At 38.3% G+C, this 16,886-nt stretch overlaps 1 protein-coding gene across 1 annotated transcript in view; it reads left to right on the top strand.

Annotated features, from left to right (window-relative positions):
- LOC137005584 (zinc finger protein 420-like) overlaps positions 1 to 11,552 on the top strand; it is a 45,340-nt gene extending 33,788 nt beyond the window's left edge. Inside the window, exon 4 of the mRNA XM_067366455.1 lies at positions 10,903 to 11,552. Coding sequence (XP_067222556.1) covers positions 10,903 to 11,552 — 650 coding nt within the window. The remainder of the gene's footprint in view (positions 1 to 10,902) is intronic.
- The last annotated feature ends 5,334 nt before the right edge of the window (positions 11,553 to 16,886 follow it).

The raw sequence follows: 16,886 nt of genomic DNA, 5'->3' as shown, positions 1-16,886 counted from the left end.
GCAGTAAGGCATGCCCACACCAAACATCACAGAGTGTGGAGGAGATGATTGCCACATGCCCCAGATCGTGCAAAAACAGCTAATCAGGTGAGTGCATTATAAAATTTTATTCAATCAGGTATTAACAGTTAGCCAAAGAAAAGCACATTTATTAATCTCACACAGACAGACAGATAGATAGACAGACAGACAGATAGGCTGCGTACGGAAACCTAGGTAGCTGTCTTGCTGCCTCGCTGTCTTATAAGAGAATGACTTGTACGGCAGCGTTTGTGCATGAAGGTACCTCACGAAACTGATTTCAGACAGACTTCTGAGGCAGCGTGACAGTTTATTGATCTACAGAAATATAGCGCAAGCTTTTGTGAGAACTAAACAGATATTTAATTACTACAGTAATTTTTCTACATCAAAATTGAAATATGTTTGTCAAAATCATACATTTATACACAAACTGAGCAGCAAACGCAACTTTCAGATCTTTATTTTCCTAGATCAACTGTCATAGAATGGAAAGCACAGGATTGTGGGATATCAAAGGCAGCTAAGATTACATATGCTTCCTTCAAAAATCGATCTTATTTATTTTATATTTATTGTACCTATTCATTCTCTGTTATTGTTTTCTCTTACCGTAAATTGTTTAATTAGCAATTAAGTGCTTTTAAAAAAAATAAATAATATATATATATATATATATATATATATATATATATATATATATATATATATATATATATATATATACCCTTGATACAAATTGTGTATTGTATACAAAGTTGTAGCCTATGCCATTAATGTAATCTCTGTACTGTTTACAAACAATAAAAGAAATAATAAATTCACTCACTTTCTCCTGAAGATTAAGAACTATGTGCAATCTATGTGCACCATTTTCACAATTATTAACAACTTGAACACAAATTAATTGGGCCTAATACAATCTATAAACATAATATTTTGTTACGCGTCATTGCACTTTACTTTAGAGGCATTATTGGTAAGAATTTTAATTAACACATGCGTACCATATAATGAGTGAATACACTAGCTCACAACAAATCTAGCTTTCTACAAATCAGTTCAACTGCACAAGTTTTGTCCACATTCCAAGTACGGAATCATAGAATAAAATAATACAAGAACCGAAATGTTTTTTCCACAAACTCAACTCTGTTGAACAGAACAGTACCAGAGGGTTAAAGGGATAGGGATCTTTATGTGGGAAATATAAAATTATGAATATATAAAATAAATAAAATTAGACTGGAGACCAGATCTTAGATACAGGTATTCAGGTCAAGGAGAATCTTGCGAATGACAAAAGTCTTCTTTCCCATTTCTTTTCAGTAATAATCAGAAATTATCAAACTCAAGCAAAGTAAATTGTGGCACAATGAGTCAAAACTCGCCAAAACCACTTTGTCATTCAAATCATGTTATATTTATTATCATGTTATATTTTGAATCAATAGTTTTATATTCAGCTATATTCAGTTAAACCATATTTTTTGTGGGTTATAAAAGTTTACTATCAAGACATGAAAAATACAAAATAGACACTCAATGTTGTTAAACACATTATTTAATATTTCAACATGAATAACAAAAATACAAGAAGAATCTAAAACATGAATTTAAATTAGGCGTGCCCACAATGCCTAAAATCATATTCTGGTTGAAGCGCTCATATGAGGCATGTACTGGAAGCCTCAGAATCAATGCACATGTGTTAGCCTCTGGATAAAGTCTCTTTGATCCATTTACTGGATCATGTAAAAGTTCCAGTGTATTCCTCTAAATCAAATGCAAGAGCAGGAATTCTGTCTGTGCCAGTGGCAAACATCAAAAGACTGTCAAAAGTAACTATGACTTCTTTTTCTTCCACTGTCAGCACAGCATCTCCACCTGAAATGTAAAAGGGAGGGTGGAATTAAGAAATTGAAATCTATAAAGTCTGCATTAAATGTAAGCTATGCAGGCCTTTTCTTCTCTTTAGTAATGTGTATCTGAGTGAAATGGTTAGTGTGTCCCATATTCAACCCTAAATGTATGCACTCTTTTTGTGAAGAAAAAGTACATAGTTTTAAGCATGTAGCAAAACAGTAGAATGGCTTTGGGACATACTGTCATGCCATTAAATTGTGTCTGTTACGAGCATCTTAAAATGGTAAACTGGCCTGTCAGTCATCTTTCCACAGTTAACATCCTCCACATTTAATATAATTTATGATATAATTTAATATACAATTTCCAAATTCCGGTTGTGTTTGAATGATCAGTACACAGAGAATTGCAGTATTTCAAAATGCCTGTCTAAACTAACGCAAACATAGTTGGTTATGCATTGTGCAAACATTTGATGTGTAACATTACATTAGATCTGTGCATATGGTCATAACAAGCTGCTGTCTGCCATTAATGTTCTTCAAATAACATAAAAGAAGCAAGTATTGCTTTTCAAGTGAAGATTTTTTAAAGCTGCAATGAGTGTATTTGTAATAAAAAATACTATTGTTACAAATGCTGGTGTAGAGACGAGGCAGTACAAGGAAATCCACAATAACAGGCACTTTAATGAACAACGGAGGAGACACCAAACATAAACTACATAACATTAGCAACAACAGAGAACGGACAAGGAGTGAAGGGAGTGAAAAAGTGTATGTAAGGACAATGTTAACTCATTTTAAACAGAAGGGTCATTCTAAAACGGAATCCTAGGTAATCTGGTTTTCCTTAAATTAACAATTAAAGGTACACTGTGTAACTTTTGGTGCTCTAGCAGTTAATAAACAAACCACATGCATCTTGCGGAGCTACTTCTCTCTGTTTATGTCTATGAAGAGTCACATGATAAGTCAAATGATATGATCCGGTACATTACTACGTGGTTTCTGTAGTCAATGTATAAGTAAAATTCATTAACACACTGAAACATGTTTAAGAAAGTTAAACGCGTGACACGTGATGGTGACATACAAGTCTGTTGCCCTGGATGTCCAGCTGTCTCAGGTAAGGGCAACTCTTTCTGCCGTCAGGAGAGACGCTGCGACATTGCTCTTAACCTCTGCATGCATTTTCGGTATTGCCATTTTACTGAGGTGCATGTGTGTCGCCATTACATAGCGTGGTTCCAAAACTATCTTTCTAGAGAAAGCAAAGGGCGCATTTATTAGATCAAGAGCAAAATGGCTTGAGTTTGGGGAAAAACTCTGCTTACTTTTTCAACCTAGAGAAGAAATCTATTCTCTGTGTATTAATAATGTTATTTAATGACCCTTTTTTGATTTCTTCCCATATATTTAAATTTGATCATAATCTTTATACCTCATCTTTTGACCCTAATCTTAGTTTTTTCATAAAATTCGATCTGTGATTCCTAAAATGAATGACCACAACAGAGAATTGTTTGAGGAAACCTTTAATATAGATGATCTTTATAATATAGTAAAAATAATGCCAAATAACAAATCCCCAGAGCCGGACGGGTTACCCTTTGAATTTGTTAAAGTCTTTTGGGACTTTATTAAAGCTGCTGTAGGGAGTTTATTCTATAGATATGTAATGCTAAATAAGGTTTGCTAGTACATTATTTCAGCAACATGACAAGCCAGTGAATTAGTAGGTTTCAATAGTTGCTTTGCACAGTGCGTGACATTTTATCTGTATGTTATGCGGCTAGAGTTTTGACACTGAGTCAATGGACTCCGACGAGGAATTCACACCCACAGCGACTTCGAGGAGTCAACGGGCAGGGAGAAGAGGAAGCATCAGGCAGGGGATGGGAAGGCCTGTTTTGAAATTATCTTAGTTGTGTAGTTCTTAAAAAATGAAACAAATCAAGCAGGGATACTTACTTGTCAAGCTGAAATGTGGCTAACTCTGCATCGGTTTTTAATCCTTTCAGGACACGTAGCTCCCTCCACCTCGGAAAAGCCACTCCGATATTTACCCTCGTTTTATTTCGGGCTCTATCTAATTCTTTCTTTTTGGCTTTTTTTATCATCGTCATCTGTCTTTTTCCGTTTACCCGTCTTTATTTTGTGAGCAGGTGCCACTCAAGGAATTGGCAGTTTGGATTGTTTTTCCGCCATAAGCAAAGCTGCGGCACACCGGTGATCTTGAATTTGAACTCCTGTATGCGCTGTGCATGAGAGGGGTGAGATCAGCGCGCACGTGAGCTTGATTGACACTGCTAAGACACTCCTCCTGGCTCTGATTGGTTGTTTCTTACCGGGAGCGGTGTATTTCTGCAAATGGCAATATAGGACCACTGGGAGGAGCCAGAGGAGCTTGATTTTTTTCACAGATTATCTGTCTCATATTCTACTGTCAGGACATAATGACAGATTTAACAAATATATAAAAAATACATTTTTACAAAAGTTACCTACTGCAGCTTTAAGCATCTTCTTTACAAAGCTTATTGAGTGTGCAATGAAAGGTGAATTGGCAGAATCAATGAAACAAGGCCTCATCTCTCTTATACTCAAACCTAATGAGGATAACAAATCTTTAGATAATTGGCGCCCGATCACCCTTTTGAAATCTGATTATAGGTTATTGGCTTCTGTATATGCTGAAAAGATCAAACCTTGTTTATCAGACATAATTTCTAACACTCAATCTGGTTTTTAAAAGGATGACATATCTCTAATAATATTAGATTAATCCCAGATTATTATGAATTTATAAATGAAGAGGCGTTAATTTGGTTTATCGACTTCTATAAAGCTTTCAATACAGTTCCTTTATTTTTGAAGCCCTTTCTAAGTTTGGTTTTGGTAGATCCTTTATTAAAATGATTCATAGTCATTTACAAAGGAATTAATAGTTGTGTCTCCTTAGCTTCCGGCACTTCTCCCAGATTTTCTGTGGGTCGAGGTATTGGCCAGGGATTGGCCTGGTTTTGGATCGCTAACCTTATCTTCAAACACTGTGGTGTTTAATGGCCATAAATTCTTACTATCTTGTAATATTAAGTGCAGAAAATTACCTATCAAACTCTTGAATTTCCACAAACAAGCTCTAGATTCCTGGAAGATGCTTTCAAACATAATCTTTTCCACACACGTGTATTATGTGGAATAATGAAAATGTAACAAATCCCTTTTTTAAAGGAATGGGTGAGTCAAAATATATTTGTTTCTGATTTGTTTAGTGCTCAAGAAGTCCTTCTTTCTTTTTCTGATGTTGTGTCTTTGAAACGTGCTACAAATTTTATTAAGAGACTTTAATAAGGTTAAGAGGAGTATCTGTTATCCAAACTCTGATTTAAATTGATTAAAAGTAAAATTAAAGAACTCCATTTTAAAATTGCTCATAGGTATTACCCTTATAATTTATTTTTGAGCAGGTTTTCTGAGAATGTGTCTTCTTTATGTTCCTTTTGCAATCCTGAAGAAGAATCAGTTCTACATTTGTATTATCAGTGTCCATTCTCTAAGTCCTTTTGGTCAGAAGTTACCATGTTAGTTTTCTTCTGCTGTAACAAACTGGTACAAATGACTGAATCCATCATTTTCTTGTCTGATTTTCATTCTAAGGATGTTATACTTGATTGCACTGTTTTACTACTTTGTCTTCTGTGTAAATTTCATCTTCACAAAGCCAGAATTATCCACTGTAAACCCAATTTTAGTTTTTACTTAATTTAAGAAAATGTCAAAACATTTCAAATCAAAGGTGTCGGAAATGTTTAACATCCTTGAATCTGTTGTAAAGAACCTTTAAATTTATAATTTAATTTACATTGACGAAATGTAATACTGTGTACTGTGTACTGTGTTTAATTATTATAATCTTTTGTGGTATCCGTATGCCCCCTATTTGTTTGTATTTTTTTCTCCCATTGTTTTTATATGTATACTTCAGGGATGGACAACTCCGGTCCTGGAGGGCCAGTGTCCTGCAGAGTTTATCTCCATCCCTGATAAAAACTCACTTGCCTATATCTTTCTACTAATCCTAAAGACCTTGATTAGCTGGTTCAGGTGTGTTTGATTAGGGTTGGAGCTAAACTCTGCTGGACACTGGCCCTCCAGGACCGGAGTTGTCCATCCCTGGTATACTTAATTTACAATTTAAAAAGAAAATTGTGTTTCAATTTGGATGGACACATGAATTAACTCATGTACAACCTTTTTAACATGTTTCTTTTTATTTTAATACAAAGATTATCTGGTAAAACAGTTAGATTTATGCACTTTTGTGATTTTAGACAATGCTGTGTGTGAACAGGACTTTTATTTTGGAGTGACAACATGACGTCATAAGACTGCGCCGAGCTCCTGCATCTGCTCTGATTCTGCTGAAGAAAGGTTTGTTTTAAGAATTTAAGCTGTTTTAATCGATAGAAACAGTTCAATTAATTATATATTTGTTTTTTAACAAATGATGTGAAATGAGTTAATTTACTATTTAATGTATTTTTGTGATATTTGTGTGAGTAAAGCTCATCCACATCTATTTAAAAATAATTAATTACAAACAGATTTCCAGGCATTACTTTTTTCACAGCTTATGTATTGTGCTTGATTTAAAAGAACTATCTCTTGTTTAGTAAAGGTTTTTTTTTTTTTTGGATTGCAGTCTTTTTTTGCTGCGATTATTTTCCTTGGATTTGCTTTACCGTTTCATGCAATTTTAAGCTTTTCTTGGTTCATTCCATGTTTTCTAGGCAGCCTCTCTCATGCTAATTCAGATTAACACAGTTGGTTTTAAATGAATCTGGTTTATTTTAATTCAGGACTCCATAGTCCAGGTTTAAGTAATCTTTACTTAATCTGTGTTTCAGGAAGCCATTTTTTAAGCCATGATTAACAAGATTAAGGCCTATCCTGGCTTAATTTAAACCCTTTCTGGGAAATTGCCTCTATATATCATAAATCAGTTTATCATGAACACGAGTTCAGTCTCTGGAGAGTCATGATGGAGAAACTGAACTTTTCAACTCCGAGTCAATTGAATCAAACACTTTGAGAAATGATTCAGTGAATCACGACTCGTGCTGCTCAAACAGTGAACATGAACGAGAACAACAAACACTAACAAACTAACTAATCATGTTTTCATCAAAGAGTAATCATTTAAATATAATCTATAATTCATTAAATACCAAATATAGATCATAAATGTCTAAATATGAAGTGTTTATTATAGTGTTAGTTTTGAGTGCTTTTTGTCTAAACCATTAACTTAATTACTTAATAACGTTACTTAATAACATTAATTATTCTTTTCTTAAAGATGGCGTTCATTAAAGAGGAGACTGAAGACATAAAGACTGTGATTATTAAAGATGAGACTGAAGATATGAAGATTGAGTTTAATAAAGAGGAGTTTGAAGACATAAAGATTGAAGAAACATTCAGTGTGAAACATGAAGAAACTGAGGAACAAACAGGTTGGTTTTATTCTCACAGCTGAACTCATTTGATCATTATTAAAATGTCCAGCTCTACAGAAATAGAGAATATTTTGTGCAACATTAAACCCAACATCTACTTCTGAATAGAGAACAATGGAAAAATAAAGTTTTTCTGTTCATGCTCAAAAGTGTTGTACTATCATTTTAACATACCTGAACATAGCAGTAATTGAACATTAAAGTAATAGTTCACCCAAAAATGAAAATTATCCCATGATTAACTCACCCTCAAGCCTCCTTAAGTGTAGATGACATTCTTCTTTCAGACGAATACAATTATTGACCTTATTCTGAATAAGACAGTATTATGATTAAGGTGTTTACATGAGTTGCTTTTAGAATATTCAGTGCTTCCCACAGGTTTGAAACATACTTGCGGTGGTAGCCGGGTGAAAAATCCTCCTATTACCCACGGCACAAAAATGGTCTACTACATGTGACAAACAAATAATGTGTGATTTTTGAACAGTATTTTTATTTATTGAAATTAATTTTATTACATAGCATACGATTACATTTAATTACATACTAATATTATACATTATTATGCATTGTAAATTATGCAAAATTACAGCATTTAAATGTTTATCCTTTTCCTATGTTCTCCTTGCTATGTCATATAGTGTCTCTCTCAGTGAATGGGACACAGATTTTACTAGTAAAATTTATATAATGAATAGTATATGTGTCAAATAATGTTCTTAGCCTTTTCTTCCTGTGGGGGAGACTTCAGTAATTTACTATGAATTAAATGGAAACCAAATTAAATACAATTTATTGTGTAACCAAAATACCAATAATGCCCAAAAGAAAAAGAAAAAAACTTAGCGTGTGACTTTTAATTATAAACAAGCCCAAAATACATGGGAACTCTTATTTTGAAATGTATGTACTATTGCAGGCTCATCCTTCAGATTCTTACAACCGTATAAAACATTTTATTTAAAGACCATAAAGTAGATATTGTAATAATTCATCAACTTGAGTTCATTAGCAATCGCTTGGCATAAATCTGTGCTTTTCATTGATTGAGAATCACTTTAAAGCAGTGATTTGGTAGACCACGAAGTGGTAGACCACATAAAATCACAGAGCGGGGTCAGCGCATGCTGAGGTGTACAGTGCACAGAAGTTGCCAACTTTCTGCAGAGTCAATAGCTACAGACTTCAAAACTTCCTGTGGCCTTCAGATTATCTCAAGAACAGTGTGTCGAGAGCTTCATGGAATGGGTTTCCATGGCCGAGCAGCTGCATCCAAGCCTTACATCACCAAGTGCAATGCAAAGAGTCGGATGCAGTGGTGTAAAGCACGCCACCACTGGACTCTAGAGCAGTGGAGACAAGTGATGAATCACACTTCTCTTCTCAACCCGATGTATGAGTCTTGCCTGACTGCATTGTGCCAAGTGTAAAGTTTGATGGAGGGGGGATTATGGTGTGGGGTTGTTTTTCAGGGGTTGGGCTTGAACCCTTAGTTCCAGTGAAAGGAACTCTTAATGCTTCAGCATACCAAGACATTTTGGACAATTTCATGCTCCCAACTTTGTGGGAACAGTTTGGGGATGGCCCCTTCCTGTTCCAACATGACTGCGCACCAGTGCACAAAGTAAGGTCCATAAAGACTTGAATGATCGAGTTTGGTGTGGAGGAACTTGACTGGCCTGACCTCAACCCAATAGAACACCTTTGGGATGAATTAGAGCGGAGACTGTGAGCCAGGCCTTCTTGCCAACATCAGTGCCTGACCTCACAAATGTGCTTCTAGAAGAATGGTCAAAAATTCCCATTAACATACCCCTAAACCTTGTGGAAAGCCTTCCCAGAAGAGTTGAAGCTGTTATAGCTGCAAAGAGTGGGCCAACTCCATATTAAACCCTACGGATTAAGAATGGGATCTCATTAAAGTTCATGTGCACTCAAAGACAGGTGTCCCAAAACTTTTGGCAATATCATTGAAGTCTTTGAAGTTTAATGGAGCCTGTTGTCAGAAAATGCACACTCGCAGGATTTTCTAACTTTTACAGGTAAAAGTATAACTGTAAAATGTAAATTGCGTGCTGAGGAAAACACATCTCATAAGCATTAATTTTTTTTTTTAAAAAGTTGCCAGCCACCACCAGCATTTTATGATTTTCACAAAACTTTTGTTTGAATTTGTATGAATCAAGCTTTTTTTATTATTATTTTTTTTAATAAAGACCACGTCTGGATCAGATTCATAATCACATCCATCAAGGGTGTACTTGCACTAGGTGATCGAAAACGGGCCGAGCACTTTTGACCCCCTAAGTCTGATTCGTTTGACTTGTGTGATTGCTCAGTACTGTTCCCTGGACCGCTTGAAGAGGCACGGTTGGATTAGGATTAGGCTCGGTATGGATGTAGTGAGATTGCTAACCCTGCCAGAGTACAGAATGGTTACTACTTATGTGCGTGTGCTATGTCTGACATAATTACAACAACAAATATCTTCTACAACTAATAGAACAGTACACTTTTCAATGAATTAATTAAACTATATTTAGGTTTATAATGGGTCCAGTTGTCACCTTATTGATGAACAGGAATAGTAGTTTGCGATTAAAGCTGCAATTTCCTCCATCAATGTCAACAATCTTTTAACAAGCTCATGATCTTAACCAGATGTGAAAAATACAGAAGAGATACAGAATGTACAGTGGTGGGTCCTTTTGGACCAGGTTTAAAAACCACTGGTATATTGAGTAAAAGATCTTTAGACGGGATGGCCAACTCAGGTCCTGGAGGGACACTATTCTGCAGTGTTTAGCTCCATCCCTGATCAAACACACATGCAAAATTTAAGCCAACCACAAAATTTAACCCCAAGTCTCTGCAAGACGGTGGTCCTCAAGGACCAAAGCTGCCCATCCCTGATCCATAGGGTAGGGTATAGATGGTACAGGGGTGTCCAACCCTGCTCCTGGAGAGCTACCGTCCTGCAGACTTCAGTTTCAACCCTACTCCTACACTCCTGTCTGTAATTATCAAGCAACCCTGAACACCCTGATTATCTGGTTCAGGTGTGCTTGATTGGGGTTGGAGCTGAAATCTGTAGGATTGTAGCTCTCCAGGAGCAGGTTTGGACACCCCTGGTATAGATCATACATGTTGTTGGTTTTGATACTTTAAATGTTTAAATTGTTTTATGTCTGTTTTTGCCCTAGACCTAATGACACTGAAAGAGACGAGTCATGACCTTAATGAAAGGCAAGAAGAGAAAAAAAATGATGATAAACATAATAATTTCATGACTGGGGAAAGAGCGACACAGGCTAAAAAGTCTTCCTCAGGAAAAAGAGCTCAAAAGACAGGAACTAAAAGTTATTTCACCTGCCAACAGTGTGGAAAGAGTTTTAAACATCATAGACTCCTTAAAGTCCACTTGAGAGTTCACACTAGAGAGAGTCCCATCACTTGCCAACAGTGTGGAAAGAGTTTCACACATGAAGACTACCTTAAAGTCCACATGAGGATTCATACTGGAGAAAAGCCTTACACTTGTCAACAGTGTGGAAAGAGTTTCAGTCAAAAAGGAAACCTTAAAGACCACATGAGAATTCACACTGGAGAAAAACCTTTTACCTGCCAACAATGTGGACAGAGTTTCAGTCAAAAAGGAAGTCTTAAAGTCCACATGAGAATTCACACTGGAGAAAAGCCTCACACCTGCCAACAGTGTGGAAAGAGTTTCCCTGTAAAAGGAAGACTTATAGTCCACATGAGAATTCACACTGGAGAGAGCCCATTCACCTGCCAACAGTGTGGACAGAGTTACAAAGAAAAAGGAAAACTTGAAATCCACATGAGAATTCACACTGGAGTAAAGCCTCACACCTGCCAACAGTGTGGAAAGAGTTTTAGTAGAAAAGGAAGTCTTACAGCCCACATGAATATTCACACTGGAGAGAAGCCATACTCATGTGATCAGTGTGGAAAGAGTTTCACACATAAATTGACCCTTTATAACCACATGAATATTCATACCGAAGAGAAGCCATTCATGTGTGATAAGTGTGGTAAGAGTTTCAGATTAAAAGGTAACCTTAAAAGCCACAGGAGGATTCACTTGAAAGAGAAGTCTTTTAGAAAACAAACCTAAAAACAATACTTGAATAAAAGTTCATATACCTTATCTGCCTCATCTCCTAAATCAAATACCTTTGATTCACAACTACCTGCTAATGTACTCGCATTCATGTAAAGTAGCCTTGTTGACAAGTTTGGGTGGGTAAAGGCAAACAAACAAGATAAAATACCTTCAATGCCTTCTTAATAGCAGGAACTGCTGCAGAAAATGTAGTGGAGTAAAGTACATTTACTTCAAAAATGTTGTCAAGTAGAGAGTAAAAGTTGCTAATATCTTTGATACAAAGTAGACCAGAAGATACTTAAGTACAGTAACTAATTACATTTACTCAAATACTTGACACTACTGGGAAATAGTTTCAGGAAAACTATGAGAATCATGTAATAACTCACACTAGAGAGTTCCCATGTCTTCAGTGTGAGAAGAGCATCCCATATCAAAAAGACCTGTGCCTCTCAAGAATAGTCTTAAGCTTTGACTTAAGTGTCAAAGAATTCCTGAGCACTGTCTCGCGTTTTTAGATGCAAAGACACGTTCTGTGTGAATGGCCCCTAAGAGTGTAGGAGGCAGGACTTCAGATTCTAGACGGCATTTGATTGGACCAAAGATTTGACGAGAAACAAGTGAGATGTGATGTCACGAAAATCCGAAACAGCGTGCCGCTCTCAAGCAGCTCTGTTCTACATGCCTTTTCTTTCTGCAGCTGCAGTTGGAAAATAAAAGAGCATAATCTCTAATGAGCAGATTTCTTGCGCCGTTGTTTCAACGTCCCTTTGCACATGGATGAACGGCACAGTGAGTGCGTGCGATGTCTGGGCAAGTCCCACACAGAAGCCACGCTCACTGAAATGACCTGCTCTTATTGCGAGAGCATGAGTGTAGCCTCCTTGTGCTTGCGGACAACATTCTTTTCAGAATGCGGCTCTGTCCCTCGTGCCCTCACATTTTTCTTCCTCCCAGGAGACCTCTCAAACCCATCCTCAACCTCAGATATTTGAATCAGGCCCTGATAAAGCGCTCATTCAAGATGATTGCTTTGAAACAGATCTTCTTGCAAATTTGCCAAGGAGATTTGTTCTTTTCTCTGGGCTATCTCTGGTTCCCTACACTTTTACGAAGTGCATGGACGCGGCTCTCTCCCCTCAGATGGGAGTATGCATACTCTACTAACTCTAGGGTTGCCACCTTCAATATAGAAAAATAAGGGACGCCTGCCGCAGTGGGGGCCACACCCCTCAGGGCCACGATGACCATAGTCCCGATGGCGTGCCAGTGGTGGTATATCATAACTTATAACATATTTTCATAAAAATATTAAGATTGATAACAATGGACATTATAATAAGATATCTGCTATTGAAATCAGTGTGAACAGATGCAGTCTCTCACTATCACAACTTCAGTGGTCATATTGAATACACAGCTATGACAATAATAAACATAGGCCAACAAAGTGTGACTGAGACCACAAAAAATAAGCTTTTGGAGGAACTTGTGAGATGTGAACCATATTTTATTAACTTATTAAATTAACAGATCCACAACTTAGTAATTATAAATTAAACAAATTGTAAATTGTCATTTGTTGAGAACAAAGATTTAAAATATTTGTCAATTGTTTGCAGTAACACCATCCAAACAGTGAAACCACACCTAAATAACTGGAAATTATATAATATCTACAAAAATTTCTTATTTAAGTAAAACACTTAACAACATTTTTATTATTGGTAATTAAATATATTTATGTATTTATTTATTTATTCCATTTTTATATTGTCTATTGTTAATTCTATAGTATTGAATGATTCAATTATTTAAATTGGTTAAGCATAACAAATAGTTGTTTATTTTATTCACATAGGTACTATATTTTTATTAAATATGTATTAAATATATATCTCTTATCTCTTAGTAATGCTTATGTGTCTGACTGTACAACTTAACCTTAATAAACAAATCCTACCACAACATGATTAATGTACATTATTAACATTATTTCTTAATAGGCAGCATATGAAATCTAACGTTATCAATCAAAAACTTGAGGTGATAAAAAAAAAAAAAAAAACATTACACTATCTGCCTCAGGAGAGAACCGGCGAGGCGGCGTCCCGCCCTCCTCTGACTCTGATTGGCTGTGATTCACGGCCCGTGAACCTGAAACCAATCAAATCATGATGGCAGCGAGTATTACCCAATCAGGGGCAGAATAGGACATGTCTTCACACAATGCGGGTGGGGTGATTTGCATGGGATGCTGCATAATGTGGACCTATGTAAAATACGGGACAAATCGCGTCCCGTATTGATTTGATACGGGACGCGTCATTTTGGCTGTAAATACGGGACGATTCCGTATTTCACAGGACGGGTGGCAACCCTAACTAACTCTACAACTGGCTTGTTATGGCCCAGTCAGAGGTGGAGCTAGTGTCACACAGAACCCTCCTCCTCAACAACTTAGAGTGCTTGGGGCTCAGGGTCAATTTTCCCAAGAGCTCATTATCTCCCAGCCAATGGGTCTCCTTCCTGGGTATAATTCTCGACTCAACCCGCATGAAGGCTGTAATCTAGCCAGAGCAATCCCTTACAGAGGATGCTAGGTCTCATGAGCTCAGCATCACCAGCCCTGCAGTTGTGTCTGCTTCATATGCACCCACTGCAGTTCTGGCCTCGAGTCCCGCCCCTAACCTGGCAGCTGAGAGCAGCACACATCCAGGGCGTATTGAACACAGGGGTGTACATGCTGTCCTGGAGCAACCTTCCCACAGAGGAATGGTCGCTTCACCCCCTTATAGTCTAGGGAATTGGGGACCTCTTCGCCTCACAAGACAGCTATCATTGCGCAACTTATTTTTCAAAGACCAGGTATGTGCTGGCCCACATTTGGCCTAGCCAAAGAAAATGCTATTTTTAAAAAATGTATAAGAACATAGTTAAGTGCATACATTTCTGTGATTCATTTGGCAAAAAGGTTTTGTTGGCTATGTATTTTATGATCTAAGACAAGTGCAACTCTGGCATTGTGTATCTTTTTTTATACTTCTTGTTAGCAGCTTTTTCAGCGTCGGGCCAAACCATTGTCTTTGCTTTCCCGTTCCATTCCGTGCCGATCCAAGCCGACCTGTACGAATATGGTTTCGTTTTCCACTGTGGGGCTGATAACGGTGCTCTTCAGTCGTTGCCTTAGTAACACAAGATTTTACAAACGATATGCTATGTAAATAGTGACCACGTTATGTAGGATGATCAGTTATTTCTTTTAATTTTATGATTAATTTGTGTTCATGTTGCTTAAATATCATGTTTAGCAAGCTACGGAGAAACTGGCAGCCAGACAACAGACAAGTGACTGTTTCTGATTGATGTCGCCTCTACTCGCATTCTAGCAGTAGCCTACAGTTCGGCACGGTTGGCTAATTCCAATGACTACGGTGACTATATTATGACTATACTATGAGCACCTGTTGCAAGCCCTTCTCAGTGCGCGACTCGAATGCTCTGTCGCCCTCTTAGTAGCACGGCGTGGTTATATTGTCCTCGTAGCGTCTTACCTTAGAAAGTAAAACGACGCAGTATAAGGGTAGTATCGAAAGGTAAAGTACTCGGTTAATGTAACCTTTGTTCCTTTAGATACGGAACGAGTACTGCATACTTTGCCGCGCTACTCGTGGGGCGCCTAATGCCGTTGCTTCAGTCAGAATAAAATCTGCTTAAATAGCCCGATTCCTCGCCCATTTTGGCGGGCTCGCTCACCATTGGCTTGGTTTGATTACTTTATCTTCACAAACCAATGGCCATGGAGTTTCACTGCGCAATTGAAAAAGGCTTCAGTAATCAGAGAAAAGTAGCATCTTGTTTTAGAAAGACAAATGACACAGTACTTCCGTATCTAAGGGAACCGAGGTTACATTAGCAACCGAGTACTTTCATTATGTAGTTACTATCTTTACTTCAAAAACCAAAGTAAAACAATGGTTCTTTTGTAGTTACTATGGTTTTACTACAAAAACGTACTCTGTTACTAACGTAACCTCGGTTCCCTGAGATACGGAACGAGTACTGCGTATGGGGAAAGGTCTCCTTTTTCCCTGTTACTGAAGCCTTTTTCAATAACGCAGTGTAACTGCATCGTCATTGGTTCACTCATAGACAAGTTGTTGAACCAATGACGGCGCGGCATAGCTGCGCGGCCTATGGCGACAAAGCCCGCGAATATTCCCGCCGAAATGGGTGGGGTAGCTATATAAGCAGGCACTTCGCCATAGGATTTCAGGTCATTCGACTGAAGCGACAACACTGAAGCCGCAGCCTCGTGGCATGGCATGTAACACATTACTCGTTCTGTATCTCAGGGAACCGAGGTTACGTTAGTAACCGAGTACGTTCCCTTTCGATACTTCACTCGTACTGCGTATGGGGAACGAATTCAACCGCGCCGTGCCACGGCAGGGAACGACTAGACTTGTCTTGGACACCGCGAAGGAACCAGAGGACAAGTGAGAAGGCCGGAGCCGTCGAACCCTCGTTACACTACCAAAAGGGGAGTAACTCCCAGAGTGGCATGAAGTGGAGCTCGATAGAGGCCGCTAGATCATACCAAGAGGACCCGAGCTTGTAAGGTCGGGATGTCCAAATGATAAAATCTGACAAAAGTGGATGGCGAGGACCAGCCGGCCACCTCACAGATGTCTCCACTAGACCAGACCCAAGAGGAGGCCATTCCTCTAGTGGAGTGGGCTCTAACTCCTATAGGGCAGTTGAGGCCCATAGAGGAGTAACAAGAGTGATAGCGTTGACTATCTGACACGCAAGACGTTGCTTTGAGACCGAAGACCCTTTGGTGCGGTCTCTAAAGCAGATAAAGAGCTGATCGGATTGCCGGAAAGGCTGTGATCGCTCAACGTAGGTCCTTAATGCCCTGACGGGGCAGAGCAATTCCAGCTCTCGCTCGTCCGACGAGGGAGGAAGCACTGAGAGGGAAATGACGTGTGCTCTGAATGGAGTCGAGAGCACCTTAGGGACGTAGCCATGCCTAGGTTTCAAAACGACCTTGGAGTCGTTGGGCCCGAACTCAAGGCATGCAGGGCTCACGGAGAGGGCCTGCAAGTCACCAACATGCTTAACCGATGCTAGTGCAAGTAGCAGAGTGGTTTTGAGCATCAGGGGTCTGAGGTCAGCTGAACACAGTGGCTCAAAGGGAGGCCCTTTGAGAGCTCTGAGGACCAAAGAGAGATCCCAGGTGGGAACGGTGAGAGGATGAGGTGGATTCAATCGCCTAGAACCTCTCAAGAAACGCACCACAAGGTTGTTTCGTCCCACTGACTGGCCAGCGATAGGAGC

This window comes from Chanodichthys erythropterus, chromosome 3 (assembly GCF_024489055.1).
Source record: "Chanodichthys erythropterus isolate Z2021 chromosome 3, ASM2448905v1, whole genome shotgun sequence".
Taxonomy (NCBI): domain Eukaryota; kingdom Metazoa; phylum Chordata; class Actinopteri; order Cypriniformes; family Xenocyprididae; genus Chanodichthys; species Chanodichthys erythropterus.
This window is presented reverse-complemented; position numbering and strand designations above follow the sequence as displayed.